We start from the raw sequence: 24,669 nt of genomic DNA, 5'->3' as shown, positions 1-24,669 counted from the left end.
CAGCCTGCAACACCAAAGTAGAGTAGATCTTTTATCCTAGTTGATACACTGCCAAATCAGAAGCCTTACTTAAAATACACACACACACACACACACACACACACACACACACACACACACACACACACCCGCTCTCTTTTCAGACAGAAGTTTTTAGGTAAGCAGAATTGCCAAATTCTTAGAATTTACTGCTTCCACATGAATTTAGGAAAATTTCTAAGGAAGCTTATTTGTAAATATAAATCTCACATTTTCACTGTTGAACTGTTTTATTGTTTGTATGTAAACCATAAGGAATGAACAGCAACAAAGTTAGAAGAGCAGAAGAGCTCTCACTTGTTTTGTTCTTTCTATTGGTACTAAAACGCTTTTTTCCTCTCATTTTTTCATTTTTCCTTATAATACACTAGAAAAGTTCTGACAGAGTATAGTGTATCAATTTTCTAATGCTCATACAATCAGTTTTTAAAATCTTGACATCAAATGTCTTCATATCTAGACTTTGGATTGCTTAAAATGAAACGCTCTGATTCAAATGGTGAAGAACATTGCCATCTCTCTCTGATGTTTCGGTTGGCTTCCTTTAAAGGAGGTAGGCTGTAATGACAGATTTCCAGAAAAGAAAAAAAAAAAAAAAAACTACACACATCACAAATTCTGGCCATGTTAGCTTGCTCCTCTGAAAATATTGACTATATTGTAGAAAGGATTTCTTTTTCAAAAGCTGACTTTTTTAGGGGCAGTATAAAAAGTGCAGAATGGTTACTTCCATATTGATCTTCTTATTTATATATAAAATGTTAATACCAATAGATCAATATGGAAACTTGTGTTATTCTGGAAATCTGAACTATCAGCAGAAAACTTTAGAAACAACTGTCTTGTGTTTTATAAACCTAAAGCAACATTGTAATAGTAATCTAAACTGTAATATATTGCAGCAAGGATAATTATTAAGGGAAAACACAGCTGACATTTTCTGATTTACACACACAATCAGAGATGGAGTCCAAGGACTGTGACAATTATCTCCATGCTAACAATTTTTGTAAATCTCTTGACAGAATTTTAGCTAATTTTAAAATGCCTTCTGAAGATTAGCACTTAAAAGTGTTGGGGAAAATAGCACAATTTATTAGCGAGGGTATAATTGTAAACCTTCCAAATACTCATTGTGAATATCATTTAGACAGTAACTCCTGCTTTAGCAGCTGGTATATAAGACTCCTGTTTATCGAGTCTTGAAACAACAGATAGAGTAGAATCTAATTAAATAGGATTACATGGAAAAGAAAAATTATTAAAAACAGACTAATATACAACTGCTACAAATTTGGAACAGCACATCTAGTTCTTTTGATGTGAACTCATGTAACATTGTGCTTTATTACAATAAAACCTTATGAAATACTCTTACCAGACCTCTCTTGATTTGGAACAGACTGTCTTTCTACACTGAAGCAACACAAAAAGCTAAATGGTTCCATTGATCTCCTCTCACAGACTTAAGCACCCATCTGCTATAGGATAAAATGTCTTTCTGTTGCATTTATTATAACATTGGTACAACAATTCATTAAAGTTATTCAGTAGCCAATAGCAGAATTTCACATAGGAAGCCCTTTAAACTATCTCTGCATTGAGCAACTAAACAAAACAGATGCCAAAGGGTTTCCAAAGGGTTAATAGCATTTGTTTCATCTACGGAGCACTGTTGAAAGCTAAACAAGAAAGGAAAAGGACTGATTGATTCTATCTAGAAGATATTAGAGTCTACACCATATCACCTAAGCTCCTCCATTCCATTTGTTGCAACTCATTCTCAAAGGGTTCAGCCCAAACAGTGATAAAGCAACTTAAAACTGATACTGAGCACTTGCTTACAAAGGAAAGATGTGTATTTTTAAAAAACATATATTCTTAATATCTGAAGTATACTGAGCGCTCAGGTATTTACATAACATTGACAGCATGCCATTCATAATATATGAACATTTGTTACAGCCATTTTTTCCATCATGTGACATAGACACATTGGCCAGACAGGCTCTTTGAAAAATAAGTATATTAATATACCAAAAATAGCAGACTTCCAACAGAAAACCATCCCTAAGTGTTAGCAATCAAATAAAAATCAATCGAGAAAAATATTAAGTAGAACTGTGGGAGGCTGTAATCAATGCCTCCTTAGCATAACTATATTAGTTCTTTTCTGTTTCTTTACAGGAATATTTTTGAGACACACAAAAACATAACACATTTTCTCCACAAACAGAAAAATACTGGTAAGGCAGGATTGAAACTCCAGCGCATGTGGTACTTTCTGAAATTCTGCAAATGTATTTTGTTATTAATTACGAGAAATACTGCTCACATAATTTTGAAGTGGAAGCTAACAATTTCAGAGTTTGTATTGTTCCCTCAGCTTAAGAAGTGATACATATAGTCCTTAAACACAGGTAATTATCTGGAAGATTACTTACTAAACATACATGACTTTTTAGTTTGCAATGTTATTGGGACTATGAAAGTTCTTCTGATCTGAAATGGCATTTTGCAAACTTCCCTTTCATGCTGTTCCATGCAAAATTTCAAGTGGCAAATTTGTAACAGCCTTTGTGTTCACATGAGGTATGGAATCTTGTTTGCATTCAACCTGCTGTTTTCAAAGCAGATACAGACCCACGTGTTTCGACAATAACAATACATCTGATAAGAGCAATATGGGGAAGACGAGTAAATAAAGGGAAGATGAGTGAAGACATAATGAAAGCACCAACCACACAACACAGAATAGCCTACGAAAGAACTCAAAAAGGTTAAAAATCTGGAGTCATGCAAGACAGCAGAGGCACAGCTGGAAATAACAAAAGAAGCAGAGTGCAGGTGATGCCACTAAAGACATTTTGTAATGCTGCTCCCCCATGACTCAGCTTTAAAAGACAAAACTCTGAAAATAAAAAGGAAAACACCTCTCCCACTTTTTTCCTCCTCTTCCTAGAAGAAATGATAAGTTGCTCAGTAGTGGAATGGGAGGACTTGGCCATAAGCTACTCGTCCTTCTGCATCCAAACAGATGCTCTTACGAGTGCTTCCCTGCGTGGGATGCGGTCACAAAGCAGGGAGCAAAACACATCTTCTCTTAGAATATGATAAGATCTTCGTCTGGACACTGCTGTCTAATGAGACTGTTGCTCTGCCTTCTTCCTATTGGAAAGGCTGAGCACCTCATGAGGGCCTTCACAGAAGCTGTTCGAGATGCTGCCTGGGACCAACCCTTGACAGTTGAATCCTCAGGTTTTCCAATGCTTGCAGCATGAATTTACAATTTAATTCTTTTAGGGCTTGCAGGCTGCCTTAGAGAGACAATCTCTACACAAAATTTCTAAATACACTATTTTCAATTGACAATGAAAACTTAATAAAATTTATCAAGAAAACAAATACCTAAATACTATACACCCTCCTAGTATTTTCCTGTACCTCAACAGATCTTGCTTTTCCTTCGGCATTCTTTATTCTGCTTTAGCAAATATTGTTCCCCTGATTTACAGAGATTAAATAAGGAGCGTGAAGAGCAGAATAATATTGAGGAACAATATTTACAGAGCTCATAACATGGAAAAAAAGAATCTTAAAAATGTAGATAGAAATGCACAGAAACAAATTGTGCTCTTGACCTTCAACAAAGAGCACAAGAAAAAACACATACTCAAAAGCCCAACTCCTTTTTATTTGCTCCTGTTATTTGTTTTTAAAGAAATGGAATGACCAAGAATTTAAGGAAATAATCCCACCTATAAGAGAGACTCCGTAAGTTGGTACTCTCATAGTTTTTATCCACAGCAGTGGAATTATTGAATATAAAAGCTTTCAAAAAATTAAAATTATTATTCACATGGCACTTGAAAACACCCAGGATAAGTATTATAGCCTCAGGTCTGAAGTCCACTTACCACCTACAGCACCTAACAATCCACTTCAATATTACGCTGTGTCCTCTTCAGTTCTGTGCTCCATTTACTGTCCTTCCTTTGGAAGATTTCATGTTGCCATCTAAATAGCTTTCCTCTCCAAACTGTTCTGGCCTGCTTTTAGACACTCAGTATTCCTGTCTTTGTTAGTATCTTTAAAACTACTGCATTCAAGATGGGGTGAGCAACACCAACACACCATGCAGCACTGCGCAAACCCTCTTCCTTCAGTTCTCAGGCACCAAGTGCATCCATTTTACAGAAGAGAAGCCTAGAGCAACACTCCCTGCTATAAGCACTGTTTGGAGAAGTCCAGTTCGGTCTCACCTTCAAGACACAACAAAACTGAACAGCTGGGTAGGCAGCACAGCTCCTGCTGGGGTCTCTTCGCTCTCCCATAGCATTTTCCTCACACAACTACGTTATTTTCAAGTCTAGAAGCAGGGCCAGCTATTGCCAGAAAGGGGCTTTCAGTTCCCAGAATGCTGAACAGGACAGAATTGTTGCTTGTGTGTTTAACTTGGGGAATTTGAGCACGCCATTCCTTTCCTGCAACCAGAGCTTATCCTGGTGCCCTCAGTGCAATTACCCACATTTTACAATAAAAAGCAATAACCTAGTTTTGAAAATGCTATTTTCAAACTTACACCACAGAATATTTTCTAAATAGCACAAAATCTTAATATGAAGTATTTTTCCTCTCTACAATTAATATTGGACCTATTAATCAACCTCTTGCTCCTGAGCATCTCCACAACCATTGCACATGTGCTAGCAGAGCAATAGGAAAGATCAGGGCAATGGCAAAGCAAACAAAAATTATCCTCTTAAACATAATTACCAAATTTTTTCTTTTTCTTCCTGAAAACATCTTTACGTTCAATTTTTAAGTCTTATTCTTATGCAGCATTTTTCCTATTTCCCTCATGTATGCAGTGTTTGAGCTTTCAGTGTTTAATTTTTATCCAGTCATTTTCTTTTCTTCTCTTTTTCTCCTCCTTCATTACTTGGATTTTTTGGATTTTTCCCCTACTGCTCTATTTTCCCTTGTTTAAATTTTCCCCAGTCCCTTCTAATTATTTCACATCTTCTGTTCTGTTTCATTATGTCACAGCTTTCCCTTGCCTTGTTTTCCTTAATGCATTCTTTTATCCCACTCCTGTAGCTCTGTGCTCCCTTCGCCACCATAAAACAGCTTCAAGCAGGACACACAGCTGCAGAACAACAGAACCAAATCACTCATGGGGCACCTAGAAAGGCCTGGTGCCTCCTAAAAGCATCCACAGAGGGTCCCACACCAACTGCCACTCATGGGTGCAGGTAAGTGCAGAAAGAGCCTAAGTAAGAAGGAAAAACTCCCAAGAGTGAACAAACAGCACCACTTGTGCTGCCACAGAAAACCACAATGAATTGTTGGGGGCTGCCTCCTGCTTTCTCAACTATGCTGCAATGCACTCATAGATTACTAATACCACCAATGGTACAACAGTTGTGAAGAAGAATGTAAATATTTCTCACAGAATTTTGCGATAGATACACTTAAGCTCTTGTACAACTCCTGGGAAAGCCTTAGAGGCTACAGCTCATTGTCTTCTTACACTCCTGCATAGCTTTAGCTGAAAGCTTTGCACTGAAGAAAGTGTGTAATTCCTTTTGTACATGATGGGAAAGTGGCCTAGGCACTATAAAGCCTGAAAATAACAGTGAAATTATTAAGGAAGTGAAGTCTGTCCCTAGAGCTGTTAGGAAGAATCTTAAAAGCCATTCAATATCTTATTTCCAATTACTTCAGTTATGACAGAAGTAAAAGTTAAGCTTTACTTTTTATTCTTTCTCTCTTCCATTCAAAAAAAAAAAAAAAAAAGTTTGCTGGGCTCAGTCTTCAAAAGATAGAAACAAATGCTCTTTAAGTACTTTTAAAAATGCCAGTGGTTTCAGCATCAGCCAAACAGAGGATTTCAAGGATAGGTACTAAGTTTCCCTGTCCTTTTGTTCCACAGCAGTGCAAGGTTCCATCCAGTCGGTGGCAACTTCTTAGAAAGAGAAGTCTTTAATTTTGGGATTGAAATAAAAGTTTTTCCTAGGAACTAACATTTTAAGGGTATTAGGACTTCTGGAATGGGAGTCATGGAATAAGAAATGCTACGGCAGAAGATAAATGCATAATTTAGCTGAGCACCCATCTGTGATGAAGTCCTAAAGAATGGCAAAAAATATTCAGCTAACATCCATCTTTATGAAGGGCATCAAAATCGGTGCTATTTCTTGGGAATTTCTGACATAACTAAATCTGCCTCAAAGCAATTTGATGTCTGCATAGCTGAGTACTGGTAGATATTTAAAAGAACATGAATTGGAACACACATCTTAAAAAAACATTTAACAGTATCAGTCTACATCATACAGCTACAAATCATTACATAACAAGTAGAAACTTCAAGCAAAACAATTCACACAGGACAACCTAACATTCAGGTAGAAAATTCCTGTTTATTAATCTTATTCCCACAGCAGTGCCTGTAGGAATTCAAGGCTGAAGGCTACACGGAGCTGGATGAAGAATGAAGCAAAACTCTAAGTGATACAGGCCATCAAAAAGCAAACTGTGTCAATTACCTAAATTCAAAAATAGCTTTAAAGTGTTGTTCTTCCAAAACTTGCTTTGGCCCCTTCAAACACATGCTTTAAAACAGAGGGTTAATTACATGACAAAATGCTATTTAACATAGAATTGCTGTCTGACTAGGAACAGTGTTCATCTCATCAGCAGCCCCGCAGCTTCGTACTTTACATGCAGCCTTTTTGTGCTGTGTGTGGCCTTATTAATTAAACACCATTCAAAACCATACTTGAAGGCAGAACATATTTTTCCTGTGATTGTTTCAATGGCACTCGTCACTTTGGTATCTTAAGTGATTTAAAAGCCATTTATTCATCTGTATTCTACAGATATCCTCTTTTGACAGATAGCAATCAGCACAGAAAAACTATGCAATAACCGTGAGCATGCCATGTCAGACATCTATGGTACAAAACTCTAAAATACGAGACTGAAAGTGACAACTTGTGCTAATGGATTTACTCTCCTGCTTTCGCGTTCAGTTGCATTATGTCATCTTTTCCACGTGCAGTTAGATGTCTCTTCACCATTACCACTACAGCGAGGCCACAGCACAGCATACCTCTGCTCTGAACATTAGCAACATATTCACCCTCAGCCTTTATTTTCTGGCAGCAAAAGGGTATCTTTGTGTTATTATGCTAATGTTACCTACAAATCATAAAAAAAATCCATAATTCCCTGAGCACAGCAGTGTATAGTTTTGTTCTGCTACACTATCCACACTCTTCTAATCTCATCTCAATAAACAACCCCTGGATAACTTCGACAGTTTACTGGGATGACTGAAAATAATAACTTATGTGCCTAGCACCACCAGAAGCAGTAGATCTGATTACCCCGACACCACACTTGACTTTTTTGCCTTCTCATCCAGTTGATGGAACAACCACCCTATAATCAACTGGTATTTCTAAATCACCTTCTCTCTTAATTTCAACTATTAACTCCTAGTCATCCTTATCCTCAAGCGCTTGGCTGCACAGTCTCCTAATTGCACTACAAAATCTATTCTTACCTTTTATTATTATTATTATTCTAACTCCAGTGTTACACAGTTCTTTTCCTATGATGTTCTACTTCCTTTGTATTGACAATTCCTGTCGACTTTTTTTGTAACGTGCTCCTAATATTTATGTCAAGCTCATTAATAAAAATATTAAACGATATGAATCTGAAAACCGATCCTTCAACAAGCTCTGTTAAAAGCCCAAGAGCAGCTTTTTCAGCAGTAGACAGTGTAATTTCCTTAAACCAGGTCCTTATCCACATTACTATACTAATCCAAGCAGATGATACTTAAAATGGCAAAAAAACCCATCAGCTTGTCATTGCGTCACATTCTACCCTTAAGAGCCAAGAAAGCAAAATGTATTATGCTTTATCTTGCATTTGATTCTAATACAAGACTAATGGAGCTACAGCTGCCTGTCAATTCTTTTTATATAGAGAGATACGGTTGACTATTCTTTAAATACATGCAAAAGCACACAGCTTGATTTATTTAACAGTCTCACACTTAAGCCTGAAATTTCAAATGTTAATTTTTCTGTGATTTTTTATGGTCATTTTTCTGTCCTATTGAATTCAGAGATTAAACTTCTCAAGTTTTCCTCTGGCCTGCTTAGGGTAATTTCCATTTCTGAACTTGTTTGCCCATTAGCCATCTCTTGTTTTAGTCTCATTTTATTGGAAATGGGACAACAGCTTAAAAAGATTTCAGACAATACTTAGGACATATAATCTTATCTTCGCACAGGTTTTCCTTGTTCTTTCAAATCATATAGCTTTAGAACCTTTTACTATTTGTTTTATATAGCTGAATAACCTTTTACTATTTGTTTTAATTTCTTTTGCCAGGTGTGAATCAACTTGACTTTTCAAAGTTATCACTTTTTCTTCAGTACTTCTTGCTTTGCCTATCAATCCCATTTTTCCCCCCTTGACTTATCATACTCTTAATATTCTTTCGGAAACTGCTTCCCACATTAGTTTGAAACTCTTCCTTACAAGTTGGGATGCTGATTCCAAATAATTTTTTACATATTTCACAAAAATAACAACCTTCTCAAAATTCATGCCCTTAGTTCAGTTCAAAGATCTGAATAGATTCATCTCCTAAGTCTTAAAAAATAATAACTTAAAAAATTTGCTTATTCTGTTTAAAAAGCTTGATTAACATTGTTTTGTGTGACTGTCTATTCAGAACATTAATCCTTGCTAAATTTAAGACTACAGTCCACTCAGCTTGACACATGACTTTATCTTTCTGATTTAATGACTGAAGTTTGTCGGTTATTACATCAAGGAGTATCTGCATCTTACCATTATTAGAATGTGTGTTGTTTTTTTTTTTCCCAGACTGAATATAGAAAGTTCAACTGTCTTACAATAATTTGCCTCTCTACTAACATTAAGCATAGAAGTTGTGAGGATAACAGGATGAAAACAGTGGACTTCACAGATCATCTTGGATCAGCTGAAAGATATACTGATTGATAAAAAAAGCAAAATAAAGGGCAAAACCCAAAAGACAAACTAAATACACAAAATTATCTCTGAGCACAGTTAAGAAAAAAAAAATGTGCTTAAGAGACTTTTGTGACGATACCACACCTACCCTATGGCCTTAAAATCAAAATCATGAAAGCAGGGAAACTAAGATACGCACTTAAGTATATACATTTCTAAGCACAATTGAACTGCACAAGGACTCAAGGAATAAATTCAGAAAGCTAAGGCACTAAGAAGATTTCAATTAGCAAAGAATGAGAAATGAGAAGAATGTTCTATATAGATGAGAAGTAAGAATTAAACTAAGAGAAGTAATTTACTTAGATTGGTATTTAACTTATGGCTTCAATGCTAACTCCTCAATTTCTGTTGAGTTTTAAATTCTTATCTCACCTTTTAAAATGTTTGATATTTCCTCCTTCTCCATTTCCCTGACCCCACCAAACATTACACTAGTAGATTAGTATATTGCTTTCCTCCAGATATCCAAGAACGCTTTTCGGCAATTGACAGAAAAGTAGGTTTTTTTCAGTAACCTACTCGTACACTCACCGGATATTGCTTTTAAATAGACTAATTTATTATTGGCTTATAACAACATAGTCTAGAATAATTATTTTAAAAAGTTAAGATTTATAAAATATATATAAAACGGAAAATTCAAGGATTATAATATGCATTTCTTTGAGCAAGGATAAATGTTATCATATATAAACATGTAAACTACTTTATTCTACTGAAATGATTGCAAATGCCAGCATATGGTATCGATACGAGGAAATGCAGAGTAATTAGTTAATCTAAAAAATGCATGAGCAGGAATTTGACTGCTAAATGATTAAACTGGTACATTTTAAAATGTGTATTAATATTTAATTATTGACACTGTGAGAAAAGAGAAAATCTCTTGATGTTACTTCTTATCTCTTTCTGATACTCAAAGTAACCCATGTATTATTCATATGAATAGTTTGTGCATATACAGTCAATCACTAGTTATATAAAAGAATCATTCTCAAATTCCCTAATCACCTCAATAGAACCTAATGCAATATTTTCCACATTTGGGAATCAGAGCATTTTATTTAAGAAATCAGCCTGGCCATGATGAATACAGTGCAGTCTGAGCAGACATCAGTTCAAAGAATCAGATGTCAAAGTGCTCCCTCTAATGTCCCTTAATCATCACACCAATTAGTGGTTGAATAGTGATGTGATTAAAAAGACTGCTGCTATCCCATACCTATTCAGACTAGTAGATTTCTACATATGTTCTACCAATTAATGTTTGAATAGAGCAGCGATTAGAGAGACATCTGCCATTGTATATCCATTCAGAAAAGAGCTAAGCTTACATATTCATACGCAATGAAGACAAAAATAAATATTTGCGAAGGTAAACTACACATTTAGATTATATATATAATTGAGTTGATTTCTGTTAATGAGTGTTCTCTATTTTACAATATGTGAGATTTTTTATTTATAAATATATACGCTTTCATCAATACAAGTCTAGAAATGGCCATATTATTCATTGAGAAAGTATTTATTCATTAAGGTTCCTGATTTTAGGCTCTGATGAACCAGGTTTCATATCTGTTTGCAATTTGCACTATTTCTGCTTCCACCCATCAGTTACACAAGAACTGCTAACTTAATTATTCAGTGATATCTGATTGGGCACAACAATCACATGACATTTTTCCATCTAACTGTAATGCAATACTTAAGGGTAACAAATTGATTATAGTTGTGAGATAATCATTTACATCCATGTTTTCCTACACAAGTACAGAAATCTGTATAGCAAAAAACTTTTTTGTACTTTAAATAAGGTTGTTGTTTTTTTTTTTTTTTTAACAGATTTTCATATGCAACAGTGACAGCCACTGAAATGCTGCCAAAATTAAAAGTAGTTTGAAATTTTACCCCCTAATTATTACTGTTTTAAAGGGAGTAAACATCCTCTGAAGTTAAAGAGCAACATAATCTGTTACATCTTACAGCTAAGCGCAGGTCTCAGCACAAACCAATCTGATAGCTGCATCATAACATTGCACAGAAGACAAGGCAAAGAAACTGGTTCTCTTTGATGACTAGAATGACCTACAGAACAATGAGAGAGTCTTGCCCCAAAATGATGTCATTAAGGAAAAAAATCTGAGCTTAAAAGTTATTTTGTTCAAAAAAGAAAAGCTCATGTTCCAAAATGTTGATCAGGCTCAGCAAATGTAAGGACAAAGAACAATGCTACTACTGCCAGAAAATCAATACTGTTACAGGCTATGGCAATTAGCTACAAACCAATTTAAACCCCATTTCCTTTTTGTCTTTTTAGTTGAAATACTTCCAACTCTTCCATCTGGAGCAACTTCTACTATTATTTTTTAATGCAGAATCTGAAGAAATTCTGAATATATAGATAGATTTGTACCATCTTCTACACTAAGTAGGTACCACAAGTTGTCTCTTAAAAAAAAAAATGCTGCAATACAACATCCTACTGAATTATTCAGCAACAAGTGAATTTATAACATTTCTGTAAAATTGTACAAAAGCCACAAATCTGCGCATGTACACATACAAGCAGACTTTAGCCCATAATGCTTAGAAACCCTAATCACAAGCAAGGACTTAAGCATGGTGCTAGCTGTAATGCAAATGGGCACAGTAAGTGCCCTGCTAGCTCCTGAGTAGTCGTCAAGCATAAAATGCTTACCAGAATTGAAGAACAGCAAGATGGCAATCATAAATAGAAACATAAATCTGATATCTAAAACAATCCTGAATTCCTGAGGAAAATCTTGAAATTGAAGTATCACCAGAATCAAAAACCCACAGCATCCACAATTCATTCCTTTGCTCAGGTTTTATCTATGAAATTGATGATCTGATGTGACCTAAATTTACCATCCTTTCCAAAGATCTACTGTCAGTATAGGCACCTCAGAACTTTTCTGCCTTGAATTTCCTCTGACAAAGTGATCTTTTTTCCCCAGACACACTCCTGAAATTTATGCCACCTTCCAGCATGACTCTGAAGATGCCAACTCAGAGCTAATGTTTAGGTTTAGCATTGCTACCAAGGGTGACCCATGTACTCTGATCTAAAGTTGACAAAATTTCTGAAGTTGAATGATTGTGTATCTACAGCAATAAATCACTTTCACAACAAAATTTGGTTGCTAAACACACTAAATAAACAACAGCACTTACTGAAAGTATAACTGGGCCATCCTTGAAGAGTACTAATGAAAAACACTGACACTGTTTCCTCTTCAAAACTCATTTAATGGGCAACAGTGTCTCAGAGCAGATGAGGAGTTAAAATTTCACTTGTATAATTATTCTGAAGAAATATTTAAGTCTGCCATCTGGAAGTACATTAGACATTACCAAGTCACTGTGTGCATGCCTCAGCAGATGCAGCTTTTGTTCAGAGTTTTGAGAGCTGTTAATTTAATTAGTTTTGTATTTTCATACTCCCACCTTCCCTCTCACAGTAATTCTGCTAAGACAGCATCAGCCACGTTTCAAAAGAATCCAAAGCTGAAAGACAAATTCAGATTTTAAGGAAATGCAAAGTAGTACACTTCCTCCTGTGGTCTTTCAGAAGAGTCTGACCTGTCCATTAAGAGGTGCAATTGTTACCGCCAATAGTTCTTTAGACTATAACAAGAATTATGCTCTATATACCCTTTCCTACATTATAGTTTTCATACTTTAAGAAGGCCAGGAAAGCATTTTATTGTTTTTGCCTACTTACCAGTGATGACCTGGAGAATGTAAAAGTGCCATTGCCCTCACAGATCTCCACGCAGTAATGCAGAATTCCAAACCAAATTGCTTCTTATGAGGGCTGCTCTGAAAGTAGTACTTCCTATTTTATGATGTTGGCCCACAACATAAGAGGAAGATGTTGGTGGAACAGCAGGAGTGACTGAACCTTCCTACCATTATTCCATTACATTTTGCTGCCATATGACAGATGGCAGAAAAGGAGTAGCCTGAGAAAGCAGTGCCTGACATGGAAGTGCATATGAAGCAGAGGTGTGTCCTTGAATTCCTCTATGCAGAAACAGGTAGATGTCCCATTAAGTGACGTGGTGGTGATGGATTGACAGTTGAACTAAACGATCTTAGTGGTCTTTTCGACCTTTATGATTCTATGACATAAGAGTCATTGCTTTCAGAGCACTCTACATAGATTGTAAATCAATTAAGAAATACCATCTCTATATTTGAGAACATTCAGAATGTCTTCTGAATCAAATTCAGCCAAGACATACAAACTAGTTACGAACTCAAGATCCATGCTGTTTGCATGGCCCAATAATTTCAGGCCTTAGGGCTTCAAAAACTTTTAAGACAAGGAGGTACACATTAATAAAAGTAGGAATGTGGGAAGATAGGGAGCTTCTAAAAAGCTAGGCACTTTCAATTACCAAAAAAAAATCTTTAAATATCCAGATTTTATGAACTGAATGTACAAAGATCAAATGGAAAAGTCAGAGACAGTAACAAATTTAAAAGCTAAGAGCTTTAGAAAATGTGTGAACAAAACATCAGAAAGATATATATATGTGCATTATAACTGGAGCTTTAACCAACTATGTAACGAATAATTTCCATAGGAACAGCTGATGAGGTTACTGCAGAGGTGTCTGTTCCCCTACAGCATGGATACCTAAGCCTCTTATCAAAGTTTCTGAAAGCACAGGAGCTCAGTATTGATTTCAGATCATCTGAAAACATCAGTATGTAAACTGCCCAGGAGCTGCTTACTGAGAAGCTCAACTACCTGCACAGCACAGAAACAGTTGTGGGCAATAACTGCACTGGACATCTTAAAGAAATCATCCCTGTTCACAAACCCAAGTGTTATGTTACTGTTGTAACAACTGGGAAAAACCTAAACTAACAAATAAGAAAATAGGAATGTTAGCTACAGTAACACAGAGATTCATGTAATTGATTTACAAAGCTGGAATAATTATTAATAGAGGAAGGCTGGAATACTAAGGATATCCTAGGTTGCTTCTCCCCACAAATATTTGTTGGATTTCTTTATTTTGAGATTTTTTTTTATTTATACTGGATTTATTTTGAGAAAATTTTATTTTTAAAAAAATTAGCTTCAAGTTGACCCAAATTAGTCACAGAAGGTTAACACTATTAAAACACATCACAATTCTGTACACGAGGGAAACAGTTTAGAGATGCAGAAACAGTACTCTGGAAGTAGGACTTTACTCCTCTGAATTTAGAGGATTATCTAACAGAATCTGTAGGAAGACCGTAAAAGCCCTGCAAACCTTCTAATCAGTCAAGAGATCAAAGAGACAACCATGTCTGATTGGATTAGCCAAATATCACACTGAGACTAGGAATCTAAATACCTAGAAAGAAAAAGGTGATATTTAATGGCAGAAATTCTGAACATTACAGCCATTTTATAATGCAAATACATTTATTTCAATACCTATTTTCTGAAAAAATACAAAGTAAAAAATTTAAAAATAGAGAACTGTGCTTTAATACCAGTTTCATATATTTATAAAATATATACGTCTTCATGTACATATATGGCATGTTTATATATACACATACATAAAACTGTGTATTGTTTCCCTATTTCTGCACTGAATGAATAGTTATAACTCATTAAAAAAAAAAAAAAAAACAGAAGTACTATTCTTCCTGGAGTTATTCATGGGAAACAGAAACAAAAGGAGCAAGCAGGCAGCAGCCACGCAGAGTGGGAAGAAGGCAGCCAATGCTGGCAACCCAGGGCAAGCAGTCCTGCAGGGCTCAGGGAAGTGGTGAGCTGGATGCCACAATCACAGGTGCTCAAGACTGATCTGTCTCCAGAACAAGAGGGAAACAAGTTGCTTCAAAGATTACACCAGCTCCCCAAAAAAGAAAGATGTATGGCATGTACTAGTTCTGAAGAAGGAAATTGCTCATCAGTAACAATTTATCTGCAGGAGCAGAGCCAGAAGACAACTTTGGCTACAGAACACCACAGGAAATTCAAGTTTGAATTTCCCACACAACTGAGATTTCAGCCTCAATAATTTGTTGCATATTTCAGATGCAATAATAAATGTCTACTTACAGAACAACTTTTGTCAGAATTCCTTTTCCAATGCTTCTTGACTAGTTTCTTTGTTACAGTTGAATGAAGAGTCGCATGAGTCTGCGTTCGGGGGTTTAAAGCCAACAGGTTCTGCAGAAAGAAAAGAGAAAATACAAAAAAAAACAGATTTGAATTTCTAAAAATGAAGCTTCTTAAATCACACCAAATACTCATTTACACTGCTATGTAAAACCAGAACAACAGTATTTTAGCATAATATCACAGGAATCTGTTTAAATTTTCATTTTCCACAAAGCTTAGTTTCCGAATGTTTAAAAGGTATTCCTGGGATATCTATAAAGCAGCATTACACCCAGCAGCCAGCCATCCCTATGATAACAATTTCCACCTCCCAATGTTTCTAACCTAGGCCAAATGGAAACGTGATTCTGCTTCATTATAATGCTCCAAAATAAATTGTTCAGCAAAGCGAAACATGTAAAAAGATTTTAAAGCACTCATGCTGTTTTTACACATTTTATCATGTCAGTATGACCTCTAGCTTTTCCTTCACAAGAACTTGCTTTTGCACATGCTGACCTGATGAGTTACCCTCATTACAAATCTTCCTTTCTTCAGTGTTTTCACTTGCAAGGACACAAATGCTGGAATACAGCAGTACTTTTAAGTGACAGTTGTAGTCAGAAAACATGGGCAAACTGAACTTTGTAAAGTCTTTCATTAGAGACTAACTCAAAAAATTAAGTCAGCCTTTTGGAACTCAAGCTTTTCTTCAGCTTAGGCAAATGACAGGTTTCTGTAGCAAAACTGACCTCGTACAATTCAAAGGGCAAGTGTGAACAGTATGCAAGTGACAGATCAAGAATCAGATCTGAGATAGAGAACCAAAACAGGCATATTCTTTGTGGTAGCTTTTGAAATTGTTTTTTCTAAGATTTCCTTTAAAAAAATTCCACATTAGCACCATACAGCTACGCGGCAGTGAATAGGGTGTACTCACAGTTGCTACGCATCAGAGACATGCAAGACTGACTTATAGAGCTAGAGACAGAAACTGACAAATATGATAGGTTACGTATACCAGAATGCTTCCTGATTTTCAAAGTTCACTTGAGTACATCTGCTTGTGTGGGTGATAAAGATGAAAAAGCAACCCGCATTGCATTTAGCATTGATGTTTATGTGGTTTGGGTTTTTAGGAGTTTGGGGTGTGTATTTTTTCTCCCTGTGTTTGGGTTGTTTTGTTGTTGTTGCTTTTTAAGGCAAAGAGGTAGCATTCTAAGAAGGTGCTTACAGGGTGTAAACAGATGCAGCTCCACAATCCCAGCAGGATAGGTTCTGCACCATCTCAGTGTTCCCCAGCTGAATATCTCAGACAAGATGTGGCAACCAACTGCATTCAGTGGTGGTTTATGCTAATTTCTTTCATTCTTAATTAAAACAGAGCAGGGACATTCACATAAGGGATGTCACTTACAGCATCTCTGCTGCTACATTAATTTCTCAAGCTGATCAAACTCAGTTGTCAGAGCACATCTGACTCACTGCTGATAGGCCAGTGAATGCCCAAATTACCCAAACTGGACAGTAGGTCTTGAATCACGCATGCACTTGAGCAAAATCTTGCCTACTATCTTTTGTAATTGCTTAATGCCGTACTCTTGGCCATGAATATTATAATTATTTTAGCAAGCTCTGAAATGAATTGCAAATTTCTAGTAATAAACCGTAACAGATGTACTCCACTGGGTACAGCACCAGTTGGTTTAAAATGTGGAACAAATGGTGGGGCAAGCCAAGGACGGAAGAATCCCCATATGTTTGCTCCTGTTGGAATTCTGCAACAGGAGTATGGCTCCAAGAGCAACAGTTGCAGAAATCCAAAAGGACTGCATAGTCCAGTATGTTCCAGAATTAAATCTGAAATAAATTTGGCACACTATTAAGAACATACTAAATCACATATACAACATAAAAATTGCTTATATTCCCGCTACTTAAATAATATTCTGCCTAGATCTGGGATTGCTGACCTAGGTAACTATTTCAGCTAGAAGTCCCTGATGTTTAAAAATAACTCAGAAGTTAACTGCTTGAATGGAAAAGTAATGCAAATGCTTTTGAGTCTTTTTAACTGTCAGAAAGGAAAATTAGTGAGGGTATTTTCTTCCTATTCATTTCAGTTCCCTGGTTGGCTTTCAGCAGCTTATGGCTAGTCAGACATTTAGTAAATTTAACAAATACATTCAGGTAAGTCAGCCAATAAGTGGAAAATTACTGAGAAGAAAGTCCTGGAGGGACTGTTGCAACTAACACTTAATATATGCACCTAGCTAAACAAAAATTGCATATGCAAGAAAAGAAACCCGAGGCCCTGATCTTTCAGATACACTGGCCATCAAAACAGGGGAGAACTCATTGGTAAGGATAATTATCTGGGCATCTCTGATCTTGCTTGTCCCAATCCCACAACTTATTCTGCTACATAAATTCTCTCTCTTGCCAGACGAGCTGTCATTTGATCTTTCTGGATGTTGAAAAGGCAATATTCAAACTCCCAAATGGAGCTGGTAGGTAAATACTACATCCCTTTTCAGAGTACTGTGAAGTCTGGACCTCACCTTAAGATGCTATTTGAATAGTCATTGAGTACCAATAAATTATATATTTATTGTTAGTGTAGGTGATCATATTGATTAAAATAAAAACAAAGTAGGTATAAATCCATTTTCATTAATGACTGCTAATCTGAACATAATGCTGCTGCATTTTTGCACAAATCTTTTTAGGTACTGTGTTGATGAAGAAGAAACAGGGTTGTAAATACACAGAAATAAATTTGGCTCACGTTGCGTACATCCTCTTGGCACAGCTGAACACTATGCATACTAGAGTTAAACTAGCAGCCTTGTACCACAGTGATAGTCACTGGCACCACCACAGTATTCTTCTATTGTTTACACAGAAGAGTTAGAATACTGCCTCTACAGATTCGCCCAGTACAGTAAGGAATTTAATAATCATCCATGACAGTTTGTTCTTTCATGCCTTTTACAATACTAAAATAACCTAAAAAATACTAAAGAATAGTTTCTTTCTCTAATATATTCTAATATTTTTTAATATATTCATTTCTAGAATGGAAGGTATTTGTGAATAATATAAACTAACTTAAGTTGCAAGTACCCTAAAGTGCTATAAACTACTCATATCTAATGTAGATGTGGTATGTTTAAGTCATAGCTACAGTTTTTAAATTTTGAGAAATTAACAATAAATGGTTTATGTTGATCTGTGCCAACACTGCTTCAGAGAGAGAATAAACTTGCCATAAGCTATTCGTTAGATGTTTATTGCTCAGTTTCTACTTTAAAGGCTATGATTAACAAGTTAACGCAAAAAAAAAAAAACTTATCTTCACTATCATCTATTAATGAAAAGGCTGTAGAAGATTTTAAAACAGCACGTTATATTACAGTGAGTAATTTTTCAAGTCTCTGATTTAGTATTACTCCAAAATAAGTGATTTCAAGGCAGTCACTTGGAATAGAAACACATTCTGTTGTTGGGAGTCTTATTTCCGGTGCAGCATTTCCAGATAATTCAAGACAGATCTCACATTGTCCTGCAGTAATCCAGCGTTAATATAATTCTCTATACCAGATATTTATTTCATTAAAAAGCATCATAGCCATTTTATTTCCATTTTATAAAGTCATCCTTTTAGTTGAAAATCTTAAGAAGCTATTGCAATTAAATTTGATCTTTAATTAAAAGCACATTCAGAAAAATAAAATAGAAAGTTTTGGAAGCATTATGCTTATTAGTAATGTTTCAATGCCAACTAGGGAAAGGTAGAAAGGGATTTGACTTCCAAGGATGATGTACTAGCATGGCATTAGGAGAAAAAAAAAGATTTGAGCAATATTTTCCTGCTTTCTTACTGAACTTCCTAACTGAAGGATGGGAAAAACAGTAAAAAGTAGAAAATGGTGAGTGAGAGAACAGAGAGGCCCAGTTGTGTAGACATTCATATGTAATAGGAAATGCTCTCCTTAGCTTGAACTCCTGAGCTACACAGAACACATTGAGTTCTGCCATGAACAAACACAGTGCACACACAAAGGCAGACTTTCTTCCATATTATCTTAAGATAAATTCCTGGAAACTTTTTTTCTTCTTGCTTCTGCTTTCAAACTGGATTGCGGTCTTTTGTAGAATGACACCACTTCCACTTCTAAGGCATACATTTTCTTATAGCATTATATTGCACTGAGGCTAAATAGCCTTTGTTCCTGACAAGTTAACACACCAATGATAAGCATGAAACACACAAGGTTCTTCCATCTTCCAATACCCACATCCTAAGATTGAAGTCTGTTTAATGGGCCAAATTCAGACAATGATGTTAAGAAAGTACAGTTTACATCATCAATGGGACTGCAGTACCTTCAAGACAGTCTTAGAGAAGTCCTACTCATTTAGTGCAGTCTTTAAGATATATGGGGTTTTTAAAGCTTTTCTTTACAAATTCAGCTTTGAAGTATTCCACATTTTTTTCAAATTAACAACCCTAGCAAGACGTCCCAGGCATCTGGATCTTAGCTTTCACTAAAAACAGAAAGCCTGGTTAAAAATTGAACACTGAAGGTTACTCTCCATCTCTGGAACAACTACAGCTGACACCAGTGAGTTACATCAGGAGTATTTATTCCTAAGTAATCCTCATTTTTGCAACTGGTAAATCAAAGGTAGAATAGGGATCAGAAAAGACCTCTTCAGGCTCTGGCACAGGTCACAGTATTAAAACTGTATAAGCTTATTGATAAGATAGAATTATTTTCATGGCTTCTGTCCACTTCCCCCAGCACACAGGGAAGTTTCTTATTAACAGCCCCAGAGCACCTGCTGAGGTTCACCATAGATCAATGAGCATACAGCCATAACAGAGTCACTGAAAAATGCAACTGTTCATATACAAACCATGAATATAAATGCAATCTCAAGCATTATTTGGATCATTTTACCATAAAGTAAAGTTCAGTTCAGACCCTGCAATACATAGGTTGTATCCTATTTTACTCCAGTTGCTTTACTGAGCATCCTTAGCTAAACTGTTTTATATGAGGGATGCTCTGAAAGTAATACCTCCTATTATGTTGGCCCACAATGGCAGAGGTGGATATTAGTGATATGGCAATAGAGGTTGAAGCTTCTCACCAGTATTCCATTACATTCTGTTGCTATATGACAGATGGCAGCAGAGGGGCATTCTGATGAATTGCAAGATAAGGCCCACAATGCATGAAATGCTGTGCACTGTCTTTTGGGGCAGAAATGGGGCAGATTCTTCTGGATTTCCTGGACAAGCCATGAACTCTGACCACTATACTGTGACACTGACAAAGGTGAAAGCTCAAACTCCAGAGTCAGATGAGGGAAGACAACCTTTCTCTTGCAACATGATAACGCTAGGTCCCATACCGGTTTGAAGACTGTGGAACACATTGCTAATCTTGGCTAGACTGTCTTACTGTACCCATGATACAGTCCAGACTTGGCACCTTTTGTCTTCCATCTGTTAGGGCCACTGAAAGATGGACTGTATGGGCAACATCTTCCTAGATACAACATCCTCATAACAGCTGTGAAACAGTGGGCCACGTCTGTGCTAGTGCAGATTTTTATGACCACAGCTTGCAGGCTCTTGTTTATCACTGGTGAAAGCGCATAGCTAATGGTAGCGACTGTCTTGAAAAATAGTGTTTTATCACTGAGAATTTGCTCTATCAAATAACTATATGTATCTGTTGCAGTTTTCATTAAAATAAATAGGAGGCATTACATTCAGAGCAGCCTATATGTATATATATCAATTAAAATTCAGCACTGGGCTAGGCATGCTAGGGAATGCATGTGGAGAGCAATTTAACCCACCCCATTCCATTAATCTACCCAATTTCCTTAAAAAGAGTTGTAATCTTCCTCACAGCAAGTAACATTAAATGTATTGCAAGGTACATATGTTCACCAAGTGAGCATAATGAGAACATATTTATTTTTTCTAAGAGTAATGAGCATACTAAACAATTAATTTCAGAGCTATGCAAGTGTTGAACTACTGACAGAAGTAACTAGAGTCTTTCTCCTGTTATTTTCTAGTACATGAAACTAATTTTATTAAGTGCTCGTCAGTGAAAGACCAAATAACCTGAAGTAGAAGTATTTGTTTTCATGAGATTGGATGACCCAGAATAATGATGTTTAAGAATTCTGTCAGCTAACAAAAAGATGACTCTATCCACTAATACCTCATTTTGCATTGCTTAGTTTACTTTATCTTTCACATCTGTTAGGCCTTCAGGAAAGCTGCATGAAGCACTAACAGATGCAGCACTTCAGCCATCATGCAAAGTCCCTAATGGCTACAAGTAGAAATTCCACCACCAAATGAGCAAGGAAACATTCTAGTTCAAAAACAATTCAAAATATTAAAAGATAATCAAGATTAAAAAAAATAAATAGTCATGATATTATGTTTTTTTACAAGCCAATTCTATGTCATTTTTCATTATCTGAGGACATGGGGAAAGTTGGGAGTTTCTCTATCCTGCTATTAGATAGGATCATAGAATGGTTTGAGTTGGAAGGGACCTTTAAGATTAAGAGTAATATAATAGAGTGCCTCAAACAAATACTTGTGTCAAATTTGTATTTTTTTTTTTTTACTGAAGTCTTGAACCAATGAGAAAAACGTTATAATCTACTTAACATATAGGTAATATACAGCTTAGACATCTTTGGATGACTTCCTGAGATATTTCAAAAAAGAACAGTGTGCTTTCACATTAGTCAGGCCTGATCTAATTGTGAGATGACGAAGGTCAGAGAAAGTAAGACAAAATGGAAAACTACAAAACAACATGGGAATAACATGGTCAACCTTCAGACATTCCTAAATCTAGAATCAAAAATTATCCCAGACAGCAAGGAGTTTATGAGGAAAATTCCCCAGGATTTTTTTTCTGTGTGTTACTGGATACATTTCTGTTAAGTCAAATGGCTGCAGGTACTGACAAAGGCACACACTGGCTGTGATCCCATTTATATTATAATGTATCACAGTGTGGCAAGATACAATCCTCTCTATAAACAAGGATAAACTCCTCAGGTAAAATTTTCCATGGCCAATGATTTACATTACCACTCTATCTTCAAATAAGAGTGGCCAGCATCCAGAAAGTTAGAAGAGGGATTCCCTTCCTGGATGGACAAACAGCTTCTGACCATGAAAACTGCCAGCAAAGCAGACGCGCTGCAGGCAGATGAAGCGAGGCTGCGGAGGGGCAGGGGCTGGGGTCAGGCACTGAGCCCTGGGGCACACTGGGCAGGGCAGTTAGGCCATACCTGGGAAAATATCCCACTTTGAATCACAACACTTATTTCTTCTCTGAGCCTCATGAGTTCAGAGGATCAAAAAAAAGATCAAGAACTTGGTGTCAGTGCATTATCTTATGGTAAGCATGTTCTAGCTCTGCTCTGGTCACTGGCTTAACTTAACAATTAGATGCCACATTTTCCTCTTTACATTTCCAAGTAGTTTTACATTTGCCGAGGTGACTGCTTTTACATCAGAACAAACTCATTTCTGGCATCTTTCTTTCCTCACACAGCCTGTGGTATGTAGTGAGAGTAAAACTACTTGTTAGCAATAACATCAGAGCGTGCAGTCACCTTTGAGGTGCAGTCCTAGATTCAGTTATGTAGAAAGCAGCATTACCAAAACAGTCTTACCACTAGATCTTTACCTTCCTCAAATGTACATTATGTAAACACCGTCTCTTTAATTAAATAGTTCTCTAAATCACCATCAAAAGTCAGTGAAATCTTACTTTTGCATATACCTATGTTAACAAAATGTTGAATACCTCCAGAACTTTGTTATAAGACCAAAGTTAATGCTTTAGCAATTAACAAAGAAGAAATATACACAACCATATGCACAGTTTGCCTGAGTTTGCAGATACCTTAATTTTCATATTAAGAACTTGATTTCTCCACCTCAGCACTGTATTTATGCTAGGTACTACTGTAAAATATAAAAGGTTTATTAAAATGGGAAACCTAAGCATTACTTGCTTCCCATAGATAACAAACACTGTTCTCTATTAGCAGAGCTCTGGGTGGTAAATTACTCCTTTGGAAGCTCAGCATGCGCTTGCCTTGACATAACTCATCTCTGCAGAAGTGCCTTGACCCTCACAAAGAAAACTGAAGTGCATACTCACCCTCTGTGCTTGAAGTTAAGTATCCAGGTAGTATCCCAGCATTCAGTGAATTATTCATATACTCAACGCATTAAAAGCTATGCAGATTAAAGCGGGCTCAATGTTATAGCACCACAATCCAAAGTCCTCAGTCCTGAGGTCACTCCAGAACACCCTGCTCTGTGATAAGGCCTCATTTTCACATCATAAACAATACAACATAGCAGAAGCTATTTGTGTTACCACATCAAATTCAGAGAAGGCATAGCTGGGCACAGTTTTCAGAGCTCAACATGACATTCTGTATTCATCTAATTAAATATATTATTTACTGCCTTTAAAAATAGGTTTAAATTTTGGTGCGGTTATTCTTCTAAGCCTACATTTAACCTTTTAATACATTTTATCTTGTGAACTGTATAATCTTGAATCATCCAACTGATTGAATAAGTGCAAAAAAAAAAAGTACATCAACTTATCATCAGAGCCAACTGGCTCCTTCACTGACATTTCTTTCAAAGCAAGCACAGGCATGGTGGCCACAGCCTGCTACCTTCATCTTCCTAATAAAAAATATCTTCCCTCTTTACATTTTTTTCTGAAGCTTTAAGTTTACTTCAAAGATCTAATAGAATTTTGTTGTTTCCTCACTGTATTTACCTACGTCTCAATCACTAGCACACTGAATTATGCAACTGCTGTATTTATTACTCAAGGACTACTAAACATTTGTAACTGCTCACTCATATGGAGAGTCATTTTAAGTCCATAAGATCATCATACACATACATCTACATTCTACTTTCATTTTTCTGCAAGATGACAAACCAACTGAAAGAGAAGACAAGCTCAATTGCCTTTGTAAATAGCTTTAGTGCCAAAACCAAAAATAAGCCATTGTATCCCAACAATTGAACCCCTCAGATTAAACCTCCACTCAACTGCAATTACAGGTGTTTGTTTGCTTAACCAGAGAGACCAAACTCACATTGGAGACATGTCAGTTAATGAAAAGTGAATGCTCTGCTGACTTTTGATCATAGGAGAGAAATTAGCATTAAAGTTATTACTGCTTTAAATTTAATCATTGGCAAAAACAGCAGAACTAATTTTAGCTGAGAGAAGTAATGTTCTGAAAACTTTGTTAAAGGTGATTTTCAAAGTCCAATAAATGAACTTGAAATGCAAGGA

General features: G+C 36.2%; 1 protein-coding gene across 1 annotated transcript in view; it reads right to left on the bottom strand.

The window, feature by feature from the left end:
* DPYD (dihydropyrimidine dehydrogenase) overlaps window positions 1-24,669 on the bottom strand; it is a 317,439-nt gene that overhangs the window by 281,098 nt on the left and 11,672 nt on the right. The window contains exon 2 of the mRNA XM_085231702.1: window positions 15,230-15,340. Within this exon, the coding sequence (XP_085087828.1) occupies window positions 15,230-15,340 (111 nt within the window). The remainder of the gene's footprint in view (window positions 1-15,229; window positions 15,341-24,669) is intronic.

The sequence above is a fragment of the Meleagris gallopavo genome, chromosome 10, assembly GCF_905368555.1.
Source record: "Meleagris gallopavo chromosome 10, MGAL_WU_HG_1.1, whole genome shotgun sequence".
NCBI classification, from domain to species: domain Eukaryota; kingdom Metazoa; phylum Chordata; class Aves; order Galliformes; family Phasianidae; genus Meleagris; species Meleagris gallopavo.
This window is presented reverse-complemented; position numbering and strand designations above follow the sequence as displayed.